Raw genomic sequence first — 14054 nt, forward strand, 5'->3', positions numbered from 1 at the left:
TCCAAAGGGAACTTAAAAGCAATAGGAAGAATGAACTGCAGATGCTGGTTAACACAAAAAGACACAAAGTGCTGGAGTTAGTGGGTCTTCTTGCGTAGGCGTGCACAGTCTAAAGTTGTAGGACAACTTGTTCTGTTTGATCTTATTTGATTGTGAGTTAGTGGGTTAGGCAGCATCTTCGGAGAATATGGATAGGTGACATGTCGGGTTAGGGCCCTTCTTCAAACTGTCCATACTCTTCAGTAGGAAGAATATTGGGGACATTTGATTTTTGTTTTTACTCACCCAAGCTGGTTGCCTCAAGTTATTAGGTTCTTGGTTACTTGGTTTCTGGGTCCTCCAAAATATTCCAACTGGAATTTAAATTGGAGGTGGTGAAGGGAGGGATTAAGCCAGAAAGGGTTATTGGGAAGAAAGAGCTACTTTAAATTTAGTTGCGTCTGGTTGGGTAACTATAGTTGGGTGGAGATTATTCCATGCTTTAATTGTGCGGGGGAAGAACGAATTGCTGTATACATCTGTCTTTGTAGCTGGGATCACAAATTGGATCGAATGCCCTCGTCCGCTCCTAATTGGTTTGGGGTTGGTGTAGGTCTTGTAGTCTATGCCTAGCTGACCATTTAACATTTTGTAAAAACAGGTCAAACGGTGAGCTTCACGTCTGTCTTGGAGAGGGTTGGATTTCTAATACTTTACTTTGTTCTCATTGTCACGAGCTTTCTCTTGACAAGTAAAGCCCCTGTCCCACTGTACGAGGTAATTCAAGAGTTCTCCTGAGTTTTCCCCTGATTCGAACTCGGAGAATGTCCGTAGCGGGTACGTAGGAGCTCGTGGATGTCACGTAACGGCTCGTAATGCTAACGGCAGGCACTCGGGGAAACACTGAAAAATGTCCAAGAGTAAAACAAATCCTATGAAACATCGCCTTAAATGCAATGCAACAATTGTTTCAACTTACTAGCTTTGTTATTTATCTCCAGGCTCTGGCATTCTGCGTGTACGAGTGATGAGGCAGAAGTGATTGTTTTTGGCGGATGTGCTAACAATCTATTAGGTCGTCAACAGGCAGTAAGTCCTTTTGCAAATATTTTAAGCTGCACCCTCATTTAACTACTCTATGCCCTTGTTACCCAAGGAAGAAAACTGACGTTTAGATTAAGTGGAATCAAAGCAACCATCAGGATTTCTGCAACTTAGGAAGTTTCATTTTTGGATAACAGTTTGGATAACCAGTACTTGGCTACCCTTATAATTTGAGATGTTAAAACACCACAGGCTATCAAGACAATAATTAAATAAATGTATCCATCAAGCCAGTGTAATAGCAGTGTTTAAGAGGGAACTGCAGATGCTGGAGAATCGAAGGTTACACAAAAAAGCTGGAGAAACTCAGCGGGTGCAGCAGCATCAATGGAGCGAAGGAAATAGGCAACGTTTCGGGCCGAAACCCTTAGGGTTTCGGCCCGAAACGTTGCCTATTTCCTTCGCTCCATAGATGCTGCTGCACCCGCTGAGTTTCTCCAGCTTTTTTGTGTAACCAGTGTAATAGCAGATTGACTCACCAGTACTATAATGTAATAAAACATAGATTTCCTTTGATTCCACACTTAAAATGCGTATAATTTATAAATTGTCTGATAAAGTTTACTGATACGATGGCATGCAAGCGATGATCTTAACCAATAGGTCTAAAACGGACAAAATCTCTCTGCACATTTGACCCAGTAAGGTTGTGCCTTTATTCCAACACTGTTCTCAATCATCTTTGCCTCATGTGCTACTCCTCACCTCCAGTAAGTTTTCTGCTGCAGGAATCTCACAGGTAAACAGAAACTCTTCAACCCACGACACTTCCAGTCTAGCGCAAGGTGATCCCAACTTCAGTCTTCCAGTTGCAATGTGCTTGCACCAGTGCACGTTTGGAGATCAAGCTCCAAGTCTTCATTGACTTTTTCACCAAAGCGTGCAAGAGATTTTAGAAACATTTATTTCTATATCTACCAATAATCAATTTATAAATCTGGTGACATTAGAATTATTTATTTGTAATATTTAAACTTTACCTTCTCATCCAATACTAGAACAATATTCCAATACTTTGTTCTAATCTTTTGTTTTGCAGGCTCATAGTAATGACATCCTTATCTTTTCAGTACAGCCAAAGTCTCTTGGCAGGTAAGAGAATGATTTTGTTTTGCTAGGGTAAATATCTTTTGAGAACTGCTGGGTCTAACAGTTAGAATCTTCCCCTTTCACCTTTGGGTAAATTCAAATTCAGACTGGTCTGTCGAAATGTTTTGTGGATTACAAATTAAATGGGTTTGGTAACGTGAGTCTCAGTTTCAAGGCTGCAGACAATGAATTATCATCTCTGGATGTTTTAGATCGATCATTGCGTAGATTCATGTGGACATCAGCTGTTGTTGGGTGGGGGTGGGAGTTACATTTGCTGCCATTGTAAAAGGTTCAGTGAACTGTTAAATGTGTGCTTTTGTCTAGTTTCTTAGCTTGAAGGCTGTAACTTCTGAACTAATCATTATTTATCTGTTCAGTGGTGTGTGGCGACTATATATTCTAATGGATGCAGTATGTTTAAAAAGAAAACAAAATTGATGTTATTTTTTACGTGAAGCAGCATGAATAACTTTTTGTTAGTATTTATGCTTTAATTTTTATTTAATTATATTTTTTTTAGAAAAAGAAAACAATAGAAAGAGGAAAAAGTGGAAAAATAGATGGTAGAGAGTAGAAAAACGTGAAGTGTGTAAATAAAAAATAAAAAAGAAAGAGAGAAAGTGGAAAGTAAAAATAGAAGAGAAGGCCCCTTAAAAGAGAATTTTTCAAATCTGTATTCGGAGATGTAGATCTATCCGCGTCATGAACTGAAATCAGCAATCCTTACGGTACCGCTGCATCACATGATTCCAAAAAGTCGATGAAAGGAGACCAACTCCTTAAGAATTGGTCATATTTATCTATTAGTCGGAGTCTCATTTCTTCAAGGCGTGCTATGTCCATCATATTCCTAATCCACATTTTAACAGTTGGTATGGTTGTATTTTTCCAAAATTTAAGTATCAATTTCTTTCCAATTATTAACCCATAATTTAAAAAAAACATTTTGATCTTTATTTAAATTGGTATCTTCTCCTATTATTCCAAATATAATCCATTCTGTTTTGGGTTCTATTCTTGACTTGAAAAGCTTTGTAAATATATCAAATATATCACTCCAAAATTTATTCAACTTTGTACATCCTACAAATGAATGTGTTATATTAGCGTTTTGAAACAAACATTTATCGCATCTGGGAGAGACGTTTGGATAAAATTTATTCAACCTCGTTTTTGAATAATATAGTCTATGTAATAATTTGAATTGAATTAAATTATGTCTTGCATTAATAGAACAGTTATGTGTATTCATCACATTTCCCATCTATCCTTCGAGATCTTTATCATTACCTCATGTTCCCAATCTTCCCTTAGTGCTTCTGTTGAGGGTGATTCGCTATTTAATATATTATTATAAAAGTATGATATTAATTTTTGTGAACCAGCCTTAATATTCATTGCTTCTTCTAAAGGGTCTAAAAATATAGTTTGAAATCTATGTGTATATTTCTTCATAAAGTCACATACCTGTATATATTTAAAATATTGATTATCCTTCAATTTAAATTTTAATTTTAATTGTTGAAATGATAACAGTTTGCCCACTTCATACATATCCCCTACTTTCCTAATCCCCAGTCTATCCCATTGTTGATATGTGTTGTCGATGAGAGAAGGTTTGAATGCGGGGTTGTTCAATAGTGGGGTTAGTACTGATAAATTATTTAATTTCAAGGATACTTTTATTTGTTTCCAAATTCTTATTATATTGTGAATAATTGGGTTCTTCTTATATATTATACTATTCAATTTTATCGGTGAGAGCAGGATCGTTCCTATATCGTGCGGATAGCACTCCTCTTTCTCCATTCTTATCCACTCCAACTGCTGAGTGGAACTATCCAGCCAGTACATTATGTTCTTAATATGCACTGCCCAGTGGTAATACATAAAGTTAGGTAATGATAAACCCCCAACTTCTTTAGATTTGCACAAATGCTTTCGTTGAATTCTATGTGTTCTGTAGTCCCATATAAAATTAGTGATAGTGGAATCTAGTTTTTTGAAAAAATATTTTGGAATATATATTGGGATCGCTTGAAACAAATATATTAATTGTGGTAAGAAAGTCATTTTTATAGCGTTAATTCTATCTAGCAATGAGAGCGGAAGCGTTTTCCAAAATTTAATCGTATCATTCAGTTTATTTAATAGTGGTATAAAATTGGCACTAAATAATGATTTGTGTCTTCTCGTAATTTGAATACCCAGATACTTGAATTTTTCTGTTGCAATTTTGAAGGGGAATTTTAGTAAGTGTCTCGAATCCTGTGGTTTTAAAGACATAATTTCGCTTTTATTCCAATTTATTCTATATCCTGAAAAAGAGCCGAATTCCTCAATTAGTGTTAATAAGGTGGGTATACTCGTTTGTGTATTAGTAATATATAAAAGGATATCATCGGCATATAATGAAATTTTATTCTTTGAGTCCTTGGTGTTATATCCGTGAATATTCGGGTGATTTCTAATCCTTTCGGCCAGCGGTTCTATCATAAGGGCAAATAGCAATGGTGATAAGGCACAACCTTGCCTATTACCCCTTGATAAGTAAAATTTTGGAGATAGTGTATTGTTAGTTAATATTCTTGCCGTAGGTCTATCGTAAAGTAGTTTAATCCATCTAATAAAATTCTCTCCCGTATTAAATTTTTGGAGTACCTTGTATAAATACTGCCATTCTACTTGATCAAATGCCTTCTCTGCATCCAACGTGACCACTGAAATATCTTCATTGTCCTCATTATGAGAGTACATTATATTGAAAAGCCTTCTCAAATTATTAAATGATTGTCTTTTGGGTATAAATCCCGTTTGATCCGTATTTATTAAATTGTTAATATAATTATTTAGCCTTCTAGCTAGAATCTTTGCTAAAATTTTCTGATCCGCATTTAGAAGTGAAATAGCTCTATAAGAACCCGGTTCATCTAAATCTTTATCTTTTTTTGGTATAAGCGTTATTGTTGCTTCTGCTAGGGTTTCTGGTAGTTTATTTTCAGTATAAGCCTGCATGTATAAATTGAATAATCTTGGTACGATTGACTCCTGAAATCTTTTATAAAATTCATTACTAAAACCGTCTGGTCCTGGGGTCTTCCCATTTTTCAGTGAGTTTATTATTTGTTTTATTTCTTCACTAGTAATCCGTGCTCCTAATTGATCTTGTTCTAAACTATCCAACTTTACGTTTTTGAGTAATGGTTTATATATATGTAATTCTAGGTCACAGAAGTGTAACAAATTATGATTTTTGTAATGTTGCATTATTTTCCTCCTCCAGACTTTGCCTGGAAGCAGTAATCTACTATAAAGAAATGCTGGCCAATATATGGGACTGTCTTCCAAAGCATCTTCTTCTCAATATCAATCAACGAGCTGGAAGCAGTAACACATCTGGATCATGAATTCTGCTGGTATATTCACATTTGTATTCATTGCGGTGTGATTTAACTCTTGCTTTTTCTAGCAGCCTGAAAGATGACCATCATCCATGGCCAGGGAATCATGACCACTGATTTTTATTGGTACCTGTTTTTGATGGCAGTTAATGTTGTCATTTTTCATACAAACGTGTAAATATGCCTTTGCATAAAGGAATCTTAGGTTTATTGTTTGTGCTTTTGAATAAATGTGGAGCAAAAGGAAAATGGTTTACTTTGTGAAATCAGAAAGGCAACATTTGCATGTTCTATAACCTTCACCTATAAGGTATGACTTACTTAAATCTGCCACAATTTGAAAATTCTATCTTGTCATCATTCGACTCTTATTTGTGAATGGATATATTTCCATGATAAAAAAGAAAATCTCAGGACATTTTTCCTGACAATTATCATCTGTGATTCAACCCAGTTCTCTTATTTATAAATTACCTTTCTTCTTTGCACATGGGTTTTGTTGGCAAAGACAACGTATTGCCCATTTTCTTAAGGTGGTGAGTTACTATCAAGATGATGTATATATAAGCAATAAAAGTGCTCCCTCGTGTGTGCTGGTAAATATGGAGTTTTAAGATTTTAACCTAATGATAAAGAATTGACATAGTGTATGTAAGTGAAGATTCTGTGTGGCTGGACAGGGGGCTTTCACATGGGACTGTCCCTGCAGACCTGCCAATTGGGCAATTGATTAGTCCTGGATGGTGTAAGCATTGTGTTGCTTCATGATGCTTCAACATTAAAATACTGCTGAGCTGTCTATGTTTACGGTTTCTAGATGGTGGAAAAGTTCCTCCTTTTGAATATCCAGCCTCCATCCTGGTTTTGTAGCTATCTAAGTGTCACGCCAGGTTTAGATTTGCATCCCAATACTGCCACAAGTCGCTGATAACCTGTAAATGTGGACTTGAAGTTGAATTGTAATTTAATTCTATCGTAATGTTGGCAAAACCATTACGGCATGTATTGTTATGTGGAACATCCAGAGATACTGTCAGTGATTCCATGCTACTCAATAGGTACAATGCATTAATTCTCCTCTTAAGTCATTGAAAACTAGTCTTACTCTATATTAAAATAAGAAAATGCTGCAAATACAATGCCTGACGTGCATCTTATTTCAGATTTCTAGCAGTTTGCTTTTTGTGGTTCACTGCACGATGTTGCGATGGATTGCATGTGATGTAAGAAGTTTTGACTACTATTTGGTAAACTCCTTGGCACTTAAAAATAATTTGAAATATTCTCACGATTCACTTTCTTCCTTGATGATTGTATGTTTAAACCTTTACTTTCCTATTTAAAAATAAAAATCACTTTGTCCCTGTTTTCCTATTTGAAGATGCTTCTGTGTAATTGGGTGCTTAATTACATTGTTATTTCAGCTCCTTGAATTGGGAGAGATTACAGTGGATGGAGGAGACCCACATCAGTTTTTATGGGCAGTTTTTCTCAAGGTCAGCAGTGACAGCAAAATTCTGCTCCGTTTGATAAATTGTATACATTTCTGTGGCCTATAGTAATGGTATCCTTGTCGCAAGTCACCAGTGATGTTATTGTGCAGGAAGCAACTGCAGATGCTGGTTTAAACCGAAGATAGAAACAAAAAACTGGAGTAACACAGCAGGTCAGGCAGCATCTCTGGAGAAAAGGAATAGGTGACGTTTCAGGTCGTGATCCTTGTGTTAGTAGGGATGTCCATTTAAACTAAATTAGCTTCAGGTAACATCAGTGGTCATTTTCATAGTTGGCCATAACATAACCATGCTTATGCTTCTGTCCAGAGGGAAAAGTTAAGTCAATTATTAATGCCGACTGAAGCACTGTCAGTATTTTACATCGAGCTGCAGCTTGTCAGACTGTACCATTGCCAGGGTTTATGTCAAAAACAGTCATTTGAACCATTTATGCAGCTTGTTTAAATATTGGATGTTATTTATTTTGGTAAATGACTGTTGATGTGCACTGAAATTGGCATTAATCACAAGGCAGTTGGCAAGGTCCCTCATGGTGAACTGATTCACATCATTAAGGTTCTTGGGAACCACAGTGGACAACATGGTGGTGCAGCGGTAGAGTTGCTGCCTTACAGCGCTTGCAGTGCCAGCGACCGACTACGGGTGCTGTCTGTACGGAGATCTTCGGTTTTCTCCCACACTCAAAAGATTTAGAGGTTTGTGGGTTAATTGGCTTGGCAAATGTGTAGATTGTCCCTAGTATGTGTAGGATAGCGTTAATGTGCGGGGATCATTGGTTGGTGCGGACTCAGTGAACCAAAGGGCCTGTTTCCGCACTGTATCTCTAAACTGAAAACTAGTTACTAGATCATTTATGTCCTTAAGAGACAAAATGGGAAAGGATGGGTAAGCTTTCTGACCAATTTCATAATTTAATCTATGTTATCATAGATATTTTGTCAAATAAATGACAATTGTGAGTTGTACATGAAAAAACCCACTGAAGGAACAAATTTTGTAATAAACCTTGGAGGGAGAAAGGTGGAAGCTTTTCAAGGGTTTGCTGCACAAGGTTTTGCTTCATGACAAATCAGAAACTAATGCTTTTTTCAAAGTCCAACCTTTCCCAGGAAGGTTAAACCAAAAATTGATTTTGGTTTAAGTTGGACTTCAGTCATGAGCAATACAAGGTGACTGATATTTCCAAGTCAAGTTTAAAAAACATGTCTTCAACTAAACTGTTACTGCTCAATAGGTGTGCGAATGTTCAATCATAGATTTTATTTCAAAACAGTGTAAAATAAAAAAAGATCTGTTCACCACTTATTCTGATTATAATTAAATAAATCTTTAATAAAGCAGCTCTTAAAGAGTTTTTATCATTAGATGTATTATACTTTGTCAGGCAGTCCTTGGAGACATTTATATTCAAGCTAAAGGAAATCCTGTGCGGCTATTTCCGTTTTTTTGTTAATAGGTTAGGGGCCGAGACCTTCACCTTTCCAGGAATGTTTCTTGACAAGTCATTGTCCTGAGTGTAAAAAAAAATGCATTTTAGTTTATGACATTATCATGAACAAGGAAACCACATTGACTTTCCTAACACTTCGTTGAATTCTGTTGTGTTATGGGAATCTGTACAGGTAGCTAAAGAATGAATACATGATCCTGAAATTTGAGAGTAATACTGTCAATTCAAATTGAATTGTTACTTATTCCCTCTTTGAAAGCAGAATAGAAATGAATCTACTTCAGCAGTAGCAGGGAATATGCTTCAAGTTAAAGACCAGCAGGTAACTTTTACTCATCAGTTAAACAACAAAGTACATTCATCTTGAATTTCACAACAAAGTTAACAAAGAGCTTTTATTTTTCTATATTAAGTTGTCGGCGAGCACTCATCAAGTTCACTTTAATTTAAGGCTTGTATTTTAAAATAACATTACATTTCAGAATATGCAGATCTGTTAATTTTATAGCTGCCACATGATCTGCTAGAATCAATTAAAAACTCAACTTCAGTAAAAAATATTGCCTAGGTTTTCATTTGATAAATTCATGCAAAAAAAAATTACCTTCACACTTCGTAATAAATCCTTTTCCCGCTGCAAGGATTCTTTAGAATGCAGGAAACTGTGCAAGGCAGTTTTAGCCGCTAAAAAACAAATCAAAACTTACTTTATGTTGGTCACTTGAAGGTAATTTGTGGATAAGATACAGTACCATTAACTTTACTTACCTTTCCCTTTCTTCTGTGTGCCAGGAGTGAGCTTTACCTTGTACCTAAAGTAGAAGAGCACAGATTACATATTTTTTGTAAGAGTTTCAAACATCCTTGTCTCATGTTTCAGGATTTGAATTGCTTTCAAAATCTGCAAGAGTAGCACCGAAATAGTAAAAAGCTACACAAGACTAGGTTCACATGAGAACGTATACTTTAGAATTACAAATACAACCATGAGAACATTAAAATAAAAAATATATATATATATATATATATATATATATATATATATATATATATATTAGTGATGCTATTTTCCAAAGCAAATTCTAGTGGGATTTAAAAAAAAATCAATTTCATTTCTAATCAGGATTAAAAAAATATTTTTTCCTTTCGCAATCCTTCCTTAGTTTCATCTGTGAGAATAGTATCTATTTAGGATCACCACCTAAATATAGATACAGTCTAAAGATGCAAAATTAGCCTCAGTTTAACACTTTATCCATTTGTTTTACAGTTTCTGCTTGAGCCTTATAATGCTCACTTCAATAAATGGCTCTCAGCTAATGTCACATCAAGCCATTTCCACGTCAGACATACAGCACCACCATTTACACGAATCCGACATTAAGCCTTCAAAACCAACGCAGTCACAGAAAACGTGCAAATTCTACAGACAGTACTGCATGTCAAGATTGAAACTGGGTCTCTGGCGCGGAGACAGCAAAACACCAGCTGCAGCGCTGTGCCATCCTAGCAATCCAACAATAATTCATTTTTCAAAGGGTAATATTCACCATATATAAATTATCATTATATCATTTATAAAATATCCCCATCAACGCAGTCATAGAAATGTGCAACACAGGGGGCCTATCAGCAAATCACATCAATGATGATGATTCAATTTAATTCAATTTATTGTCATTGTCAGTGTACAGTACAGAGACAACGAAATGCATTTTTAGCATCTCCCTTGAAAGGGAGACACAGGGCGTCGCGGTGTGCCCGCGCCTGCCGCCGTAATTACATTCCATTACAGGCAAAGGTGGGTGAAGTGTCTTGCCCAAGGACACAACGACAGTATGCACTCCAAGCGGGATTTGAACCGGCTACCTTCCGGTCGCCAGCCGAACTCTTAGCCCATTGTGCTATCTGTCGCAATGCTACAAAGACCAATCATACTTCCCAATTCTTGGTCCCTCTACGTTTCAATGCCCTGCCATTTATTATGTAGCCCTTGTCTTATTTACAATTACCAAACGTATAATCTCACACTTCCCCACATTCATTCCATTTACCACTTTATCTAAATGGTTTTTCCAGTTTCCTTCCTCAAACACTTGACAAATATTTGTATCATCTGCAAACTTCACTGACAAGGTGCCAATATCTTCAGTGTAAATCTATTACTTTGTGCAAATCAAACATGACTTCTGCTTCAGAAATAAATGAAATTCTGCACAAGCTATTTTCTATTTGCCAGTGATAAATAAATCAGTTATTGTATTAAATCTTTGAACTGAAGGATTTCCCACAGCATAGTCAGGCTGCAATTATTCCTGCATGACAAGACTATAATATTTTGTTGAGGTGAGTTAGTGCTCTAAATAATTGAGCACTGGTCAAAAACGTGCTTGTTGAATAGCGATTCATGAAAGTAAGCTTCCTGGCTACCAAGCATTCTATTGGGAGCTGTGGGACAATGACTGTGAGTGGGTCAGTTTTAATCTTGTGCATCACTGGTCATGATTTGCCTCCAGTGATTACAGACAGGAAAGGTAGACCGTGACATCAGGAATGAGTACCCAGCCTTTTAACATTAGAATATGTGAGCACTATATTAATGAAAATCCCCTTCCTGCCATTTGAAATATGAAGAAGATCTCTTTGATCACTGTTGGTGTCAACAAAGCAGCATTCCCCGAGTACACCACGACAAAATGAGTTTACAATTTGCACTCAAGTCCTGAGATGGACCTTCAATCTTCTGATTCAGAATGGAGAATGAACAATTTATTTAATGACTCAACTGGACCTTCCTGTTTTTCTCTTGCAACCTTTGTGATTTTGCTGAAAGCCGAGCACCAACAAGCCAAGGGAAGGGGATTGTTTAGATACGAAACTCACTTATAATTGGTCATGGCAGTGTAGGGAGCACAGAAGGGGATGGAGAACAGCAACACGTCTTCAGGGTGAGGTTGGCCAGACAATGAAGTCAGCAGCTTCTCGCTCTCCTAAACAATGAAACAGAATCATTTCAACAGTCAGTTACAAGATTGAACATGTTCCATCCCTTGAGCCAAGTTGTGACCGTTTCTATACTTTAACCACTGATTCAAAAAAATCTAACAATCCAAATTAAAAATGAACAAGCTACTTGGCACCATTACCAGTTACAAAAAAATTTCGAGCTTCTACTCCAATCAGCATGTCAATGGTATTTGAAAATAGTTATTTGAAAGAATCCTGACACAAGTCTTCGTGCCTGTTGCATGCAGCATAACCCAACAACTATAATAACTGACCCTACTTCTCAACCCGATACATCGTCTATTCCTTCGCTCCATAGATGCTGCCTCACCCGCTGAATTTCTCCAAAATATTTGTCTACCTTTGATTTTTCCAGCATCTGCAGTTCTTTCTTAAACTATAATAAATGAGCCTGCAATCTGGATCCTTGGTAGCAGATTATGTTTAGGTCAACTACATCTGCTGGTCAGGGGATTTTTCACCCTTCTATGCCACTATTTTATCTATTGCTGGCATTCTCCCTCCCTATTGTAAACACTCCCTCCCCTAATTTGGCTTTGTGTCTCACAGTGGAATACATCTACGGCCTTGTGAACTTTACATTGTATTCACAACAATGACACCTCTGCCCTCATCTGCTACCTTGTTGGTGATTTATCAGTTTCCATAACTCCAGTTTTGTGAAATCCATGTTGTTGTTTATTTCTAAATTTTGACTTCTATAAAATATTTTGTATTTTTCCCAACTACAGATATCAATTTATCTGGATTGCTGGAATAGATTAGGTGATCTCTTTTGGAAAATTAGAAACATAGAAAATAGGTGCAGGAGGAGGCCATTCGGCCCTTCGAGCCAGCACCGCCATTCATTGTGATCATGGCTGATCGTCCCCATCAATAACCCGTGCCTGCCTTCTCCCCATATCCCTTGACTCCACTAGCCCCTAGAGCTCTATCTAACTCTCTCTTAAATCCATCCAGTGATTTGGCCTCCACTGCCCTCTGTGGCAGGGAATTCCACACGTTCACAACTCTCTGGATGAAAACGTTTTTTCTCACCTCAGTCTTAAATGGCCTCCCCTTTATTCTAAGACTGTGGCCCCTGGTTCTGGACTCGCCCAACATTGGGAACGTTTTTCCTGCATCTAGCTTGACCAGTCCTTTTATAATTTCATATGTTTCTATAAGATTCCCCTTCATCCTTCTAAACTCCAGTGAATTTTCCTCATATGACAGTCCCGCCATCCCAGGGATCAATCTCGTGAACCGACGCTACACTGCTTCATTCACAAGGATGTCCTTCCTCAAATTAGGAGACCAAAACTGTACACAATACTCCAGATGTGGTCTCACCAGAGCCCTATACAACTGCAGAAGAAATTGAGTATTAAATTGGCTATCCTCTGGACCATTCCACTCTCATTAAAATCTGTCTAACTTGCTTTATTGATGTGCTTTTTACCCCCTTACATGGCTCTCAGCTAATGTCACATCAAGCCATTTCCACGTCAGACATACAGCACCACAAATCCTACATTAAGCCTACAAAACCAATGCAGCCACAGAAAACGTGCAAATTCTACAGACAGTACTGCATGTCAGGATTGAAACTGGGTCTCTGGCACGGAGACAACAAAACACTAGCTGCAGGGCTGTGCCATCCTAGCAATCCAACAATAATTCATTTTTCAACAGGTAATATTCACCATATATAAATTATCATTATATAATTTATAAAAGATCCCGATCAACGCAGTCATAGAAATTTGCAACACAGGAGGCCTATCAGCAAATCACGTCAATCATACTTCCCAATTCTTGGTCCCTCTATGTTTCAATACCCTGCCGTTTATTATGTAACCCTTGTCTTATTTACAATTACCAAACGTATAATCTCACACTTCTCCCCCCCCCCCCCCCCCCGCATTCATTCTATTTGCCATTTTTATGACTTTATCCAAATGATTTTTGCAGTTTTCTTCCTCAAACACTTGAGAAATATTTGTAACACAGAGGAAAGCTAAAAGGTCACAGGTAGCCAAAATAATTTTGTAGGATTCATTTGTTAATGAACAACTTACCTCAGATGCCTGCAAGTCTTGCTCGGGATCCTCCTGCTCCCAAATGGTAAAAAATATATATATATATTAACATTTAACATGAATTAAAAATGAATGTACATGCTATCAAATAAAATTACAGAACCAAAGTTCTTACAATATCAGTACTTAATGGGGCTGTTGTGCCTTACCTCTTGTTGATCTTCTGCAGGAATACTCTCCAGAGCAACGTCTACCATTTGATGTGTCACTGTCTCCAGATCATGTAGTTTGCTTTGATCAATAATCACTTCTTTCAAAGCTTGTTTCTTCTCTTGTTTCTTAGGCGGTTCTTTTGCTTTCCCCTTTTTTCCTTTCTTAATCTTCTCCTCTTTACTTGGACCTGCTGACTGGATCCATATAACACAAATTAAAATGTAATTTTTATTAATTTAAAAAATAATAA

At 37.0% G+C, this 14054-nt stretch overlaps 2 protein-coding genes across 3 annotated transcripts in view; one reads left to right on the plus strand and one right to left on the minus strand.

Annotated features, from left to right (window-relative positions):
- LOC129700541 (kelch domain-containing protein 2-like) overlaps nucleotides 1–6944 on the plus strand; it is a 34083-nt gene extending 27139 nt beyond the window's left edge. Inside the window, 3 exon segments of the mRNA XM_055641141.1 lie at nucleotides 981–1068; nucleotides 2123–2175; nucleotides 5459–6944. Of these exon segments, the coding sequence (XP_055497116.1) occupies nucleotides 981–1068; nucleotides 2123–2175; nucleotides 5459–5582 (265 nt within the window). The 3' untranslated portion in view covers nucleotides 5583–6944.
- Nucleotides 6945–8351: 1407 nt separating this feature from the next.
- Nucleotides 8352–14054, minus strand: part of LOC129700534 (ribosome quality control complex subunit NEMF-like) — a 63649-nt gene continuing 57946 nt past the window's right edge. The window contains exons 28-33 of one of the 2 annotated variants that reach the window (XM_055641116.1): nucleotides 13801–13998; nucleotides 13631–13666; nucleotides 11427–11533; nucleotides 9312–9355; nucleotides 9148–9227; nucleotides 8352–8603 (exon numbers count right to left, since the gene is read on the minus strand). In XM_055641116.1, the coding sequence (XP_055497091.1) occupies nucleotides 8526–8603; nucleotides 9148–9227; nucleotides 9312–9355; nucleotides 11427–11533; nucleotides 13631–13666; nucleotides 13801–13998 (543 nt within the window). In that variant the 3' untranslated portion in view covers nucleotides 8352–8525. The remainder of the gene's footprint in view (nucleotides 8604–9147; nucleotides 9228–9311; nucleotides 9356–11426; nucleotides 11534–13630; nucleotides 13667–13800; nucleotides 13999–14054) is intronic. The other variant, XM_055641117.1, reaches the window with a different exon arrangement.

This window comes from Leucoraja erinacea, chromosome 9 (assembly GCF_028641065.1).
Source record: "Leucoraja erinacea ecotype New England chromosome 9, Leri_hhj_1, whole genome shotgun sequence".
Lineage (NCBI taxonomy): Eukaryota > Metazoa > Chordata > Chondrichthyes > Rajiformes > Rajidae > Leucoraja > Leucoraja erinaceus.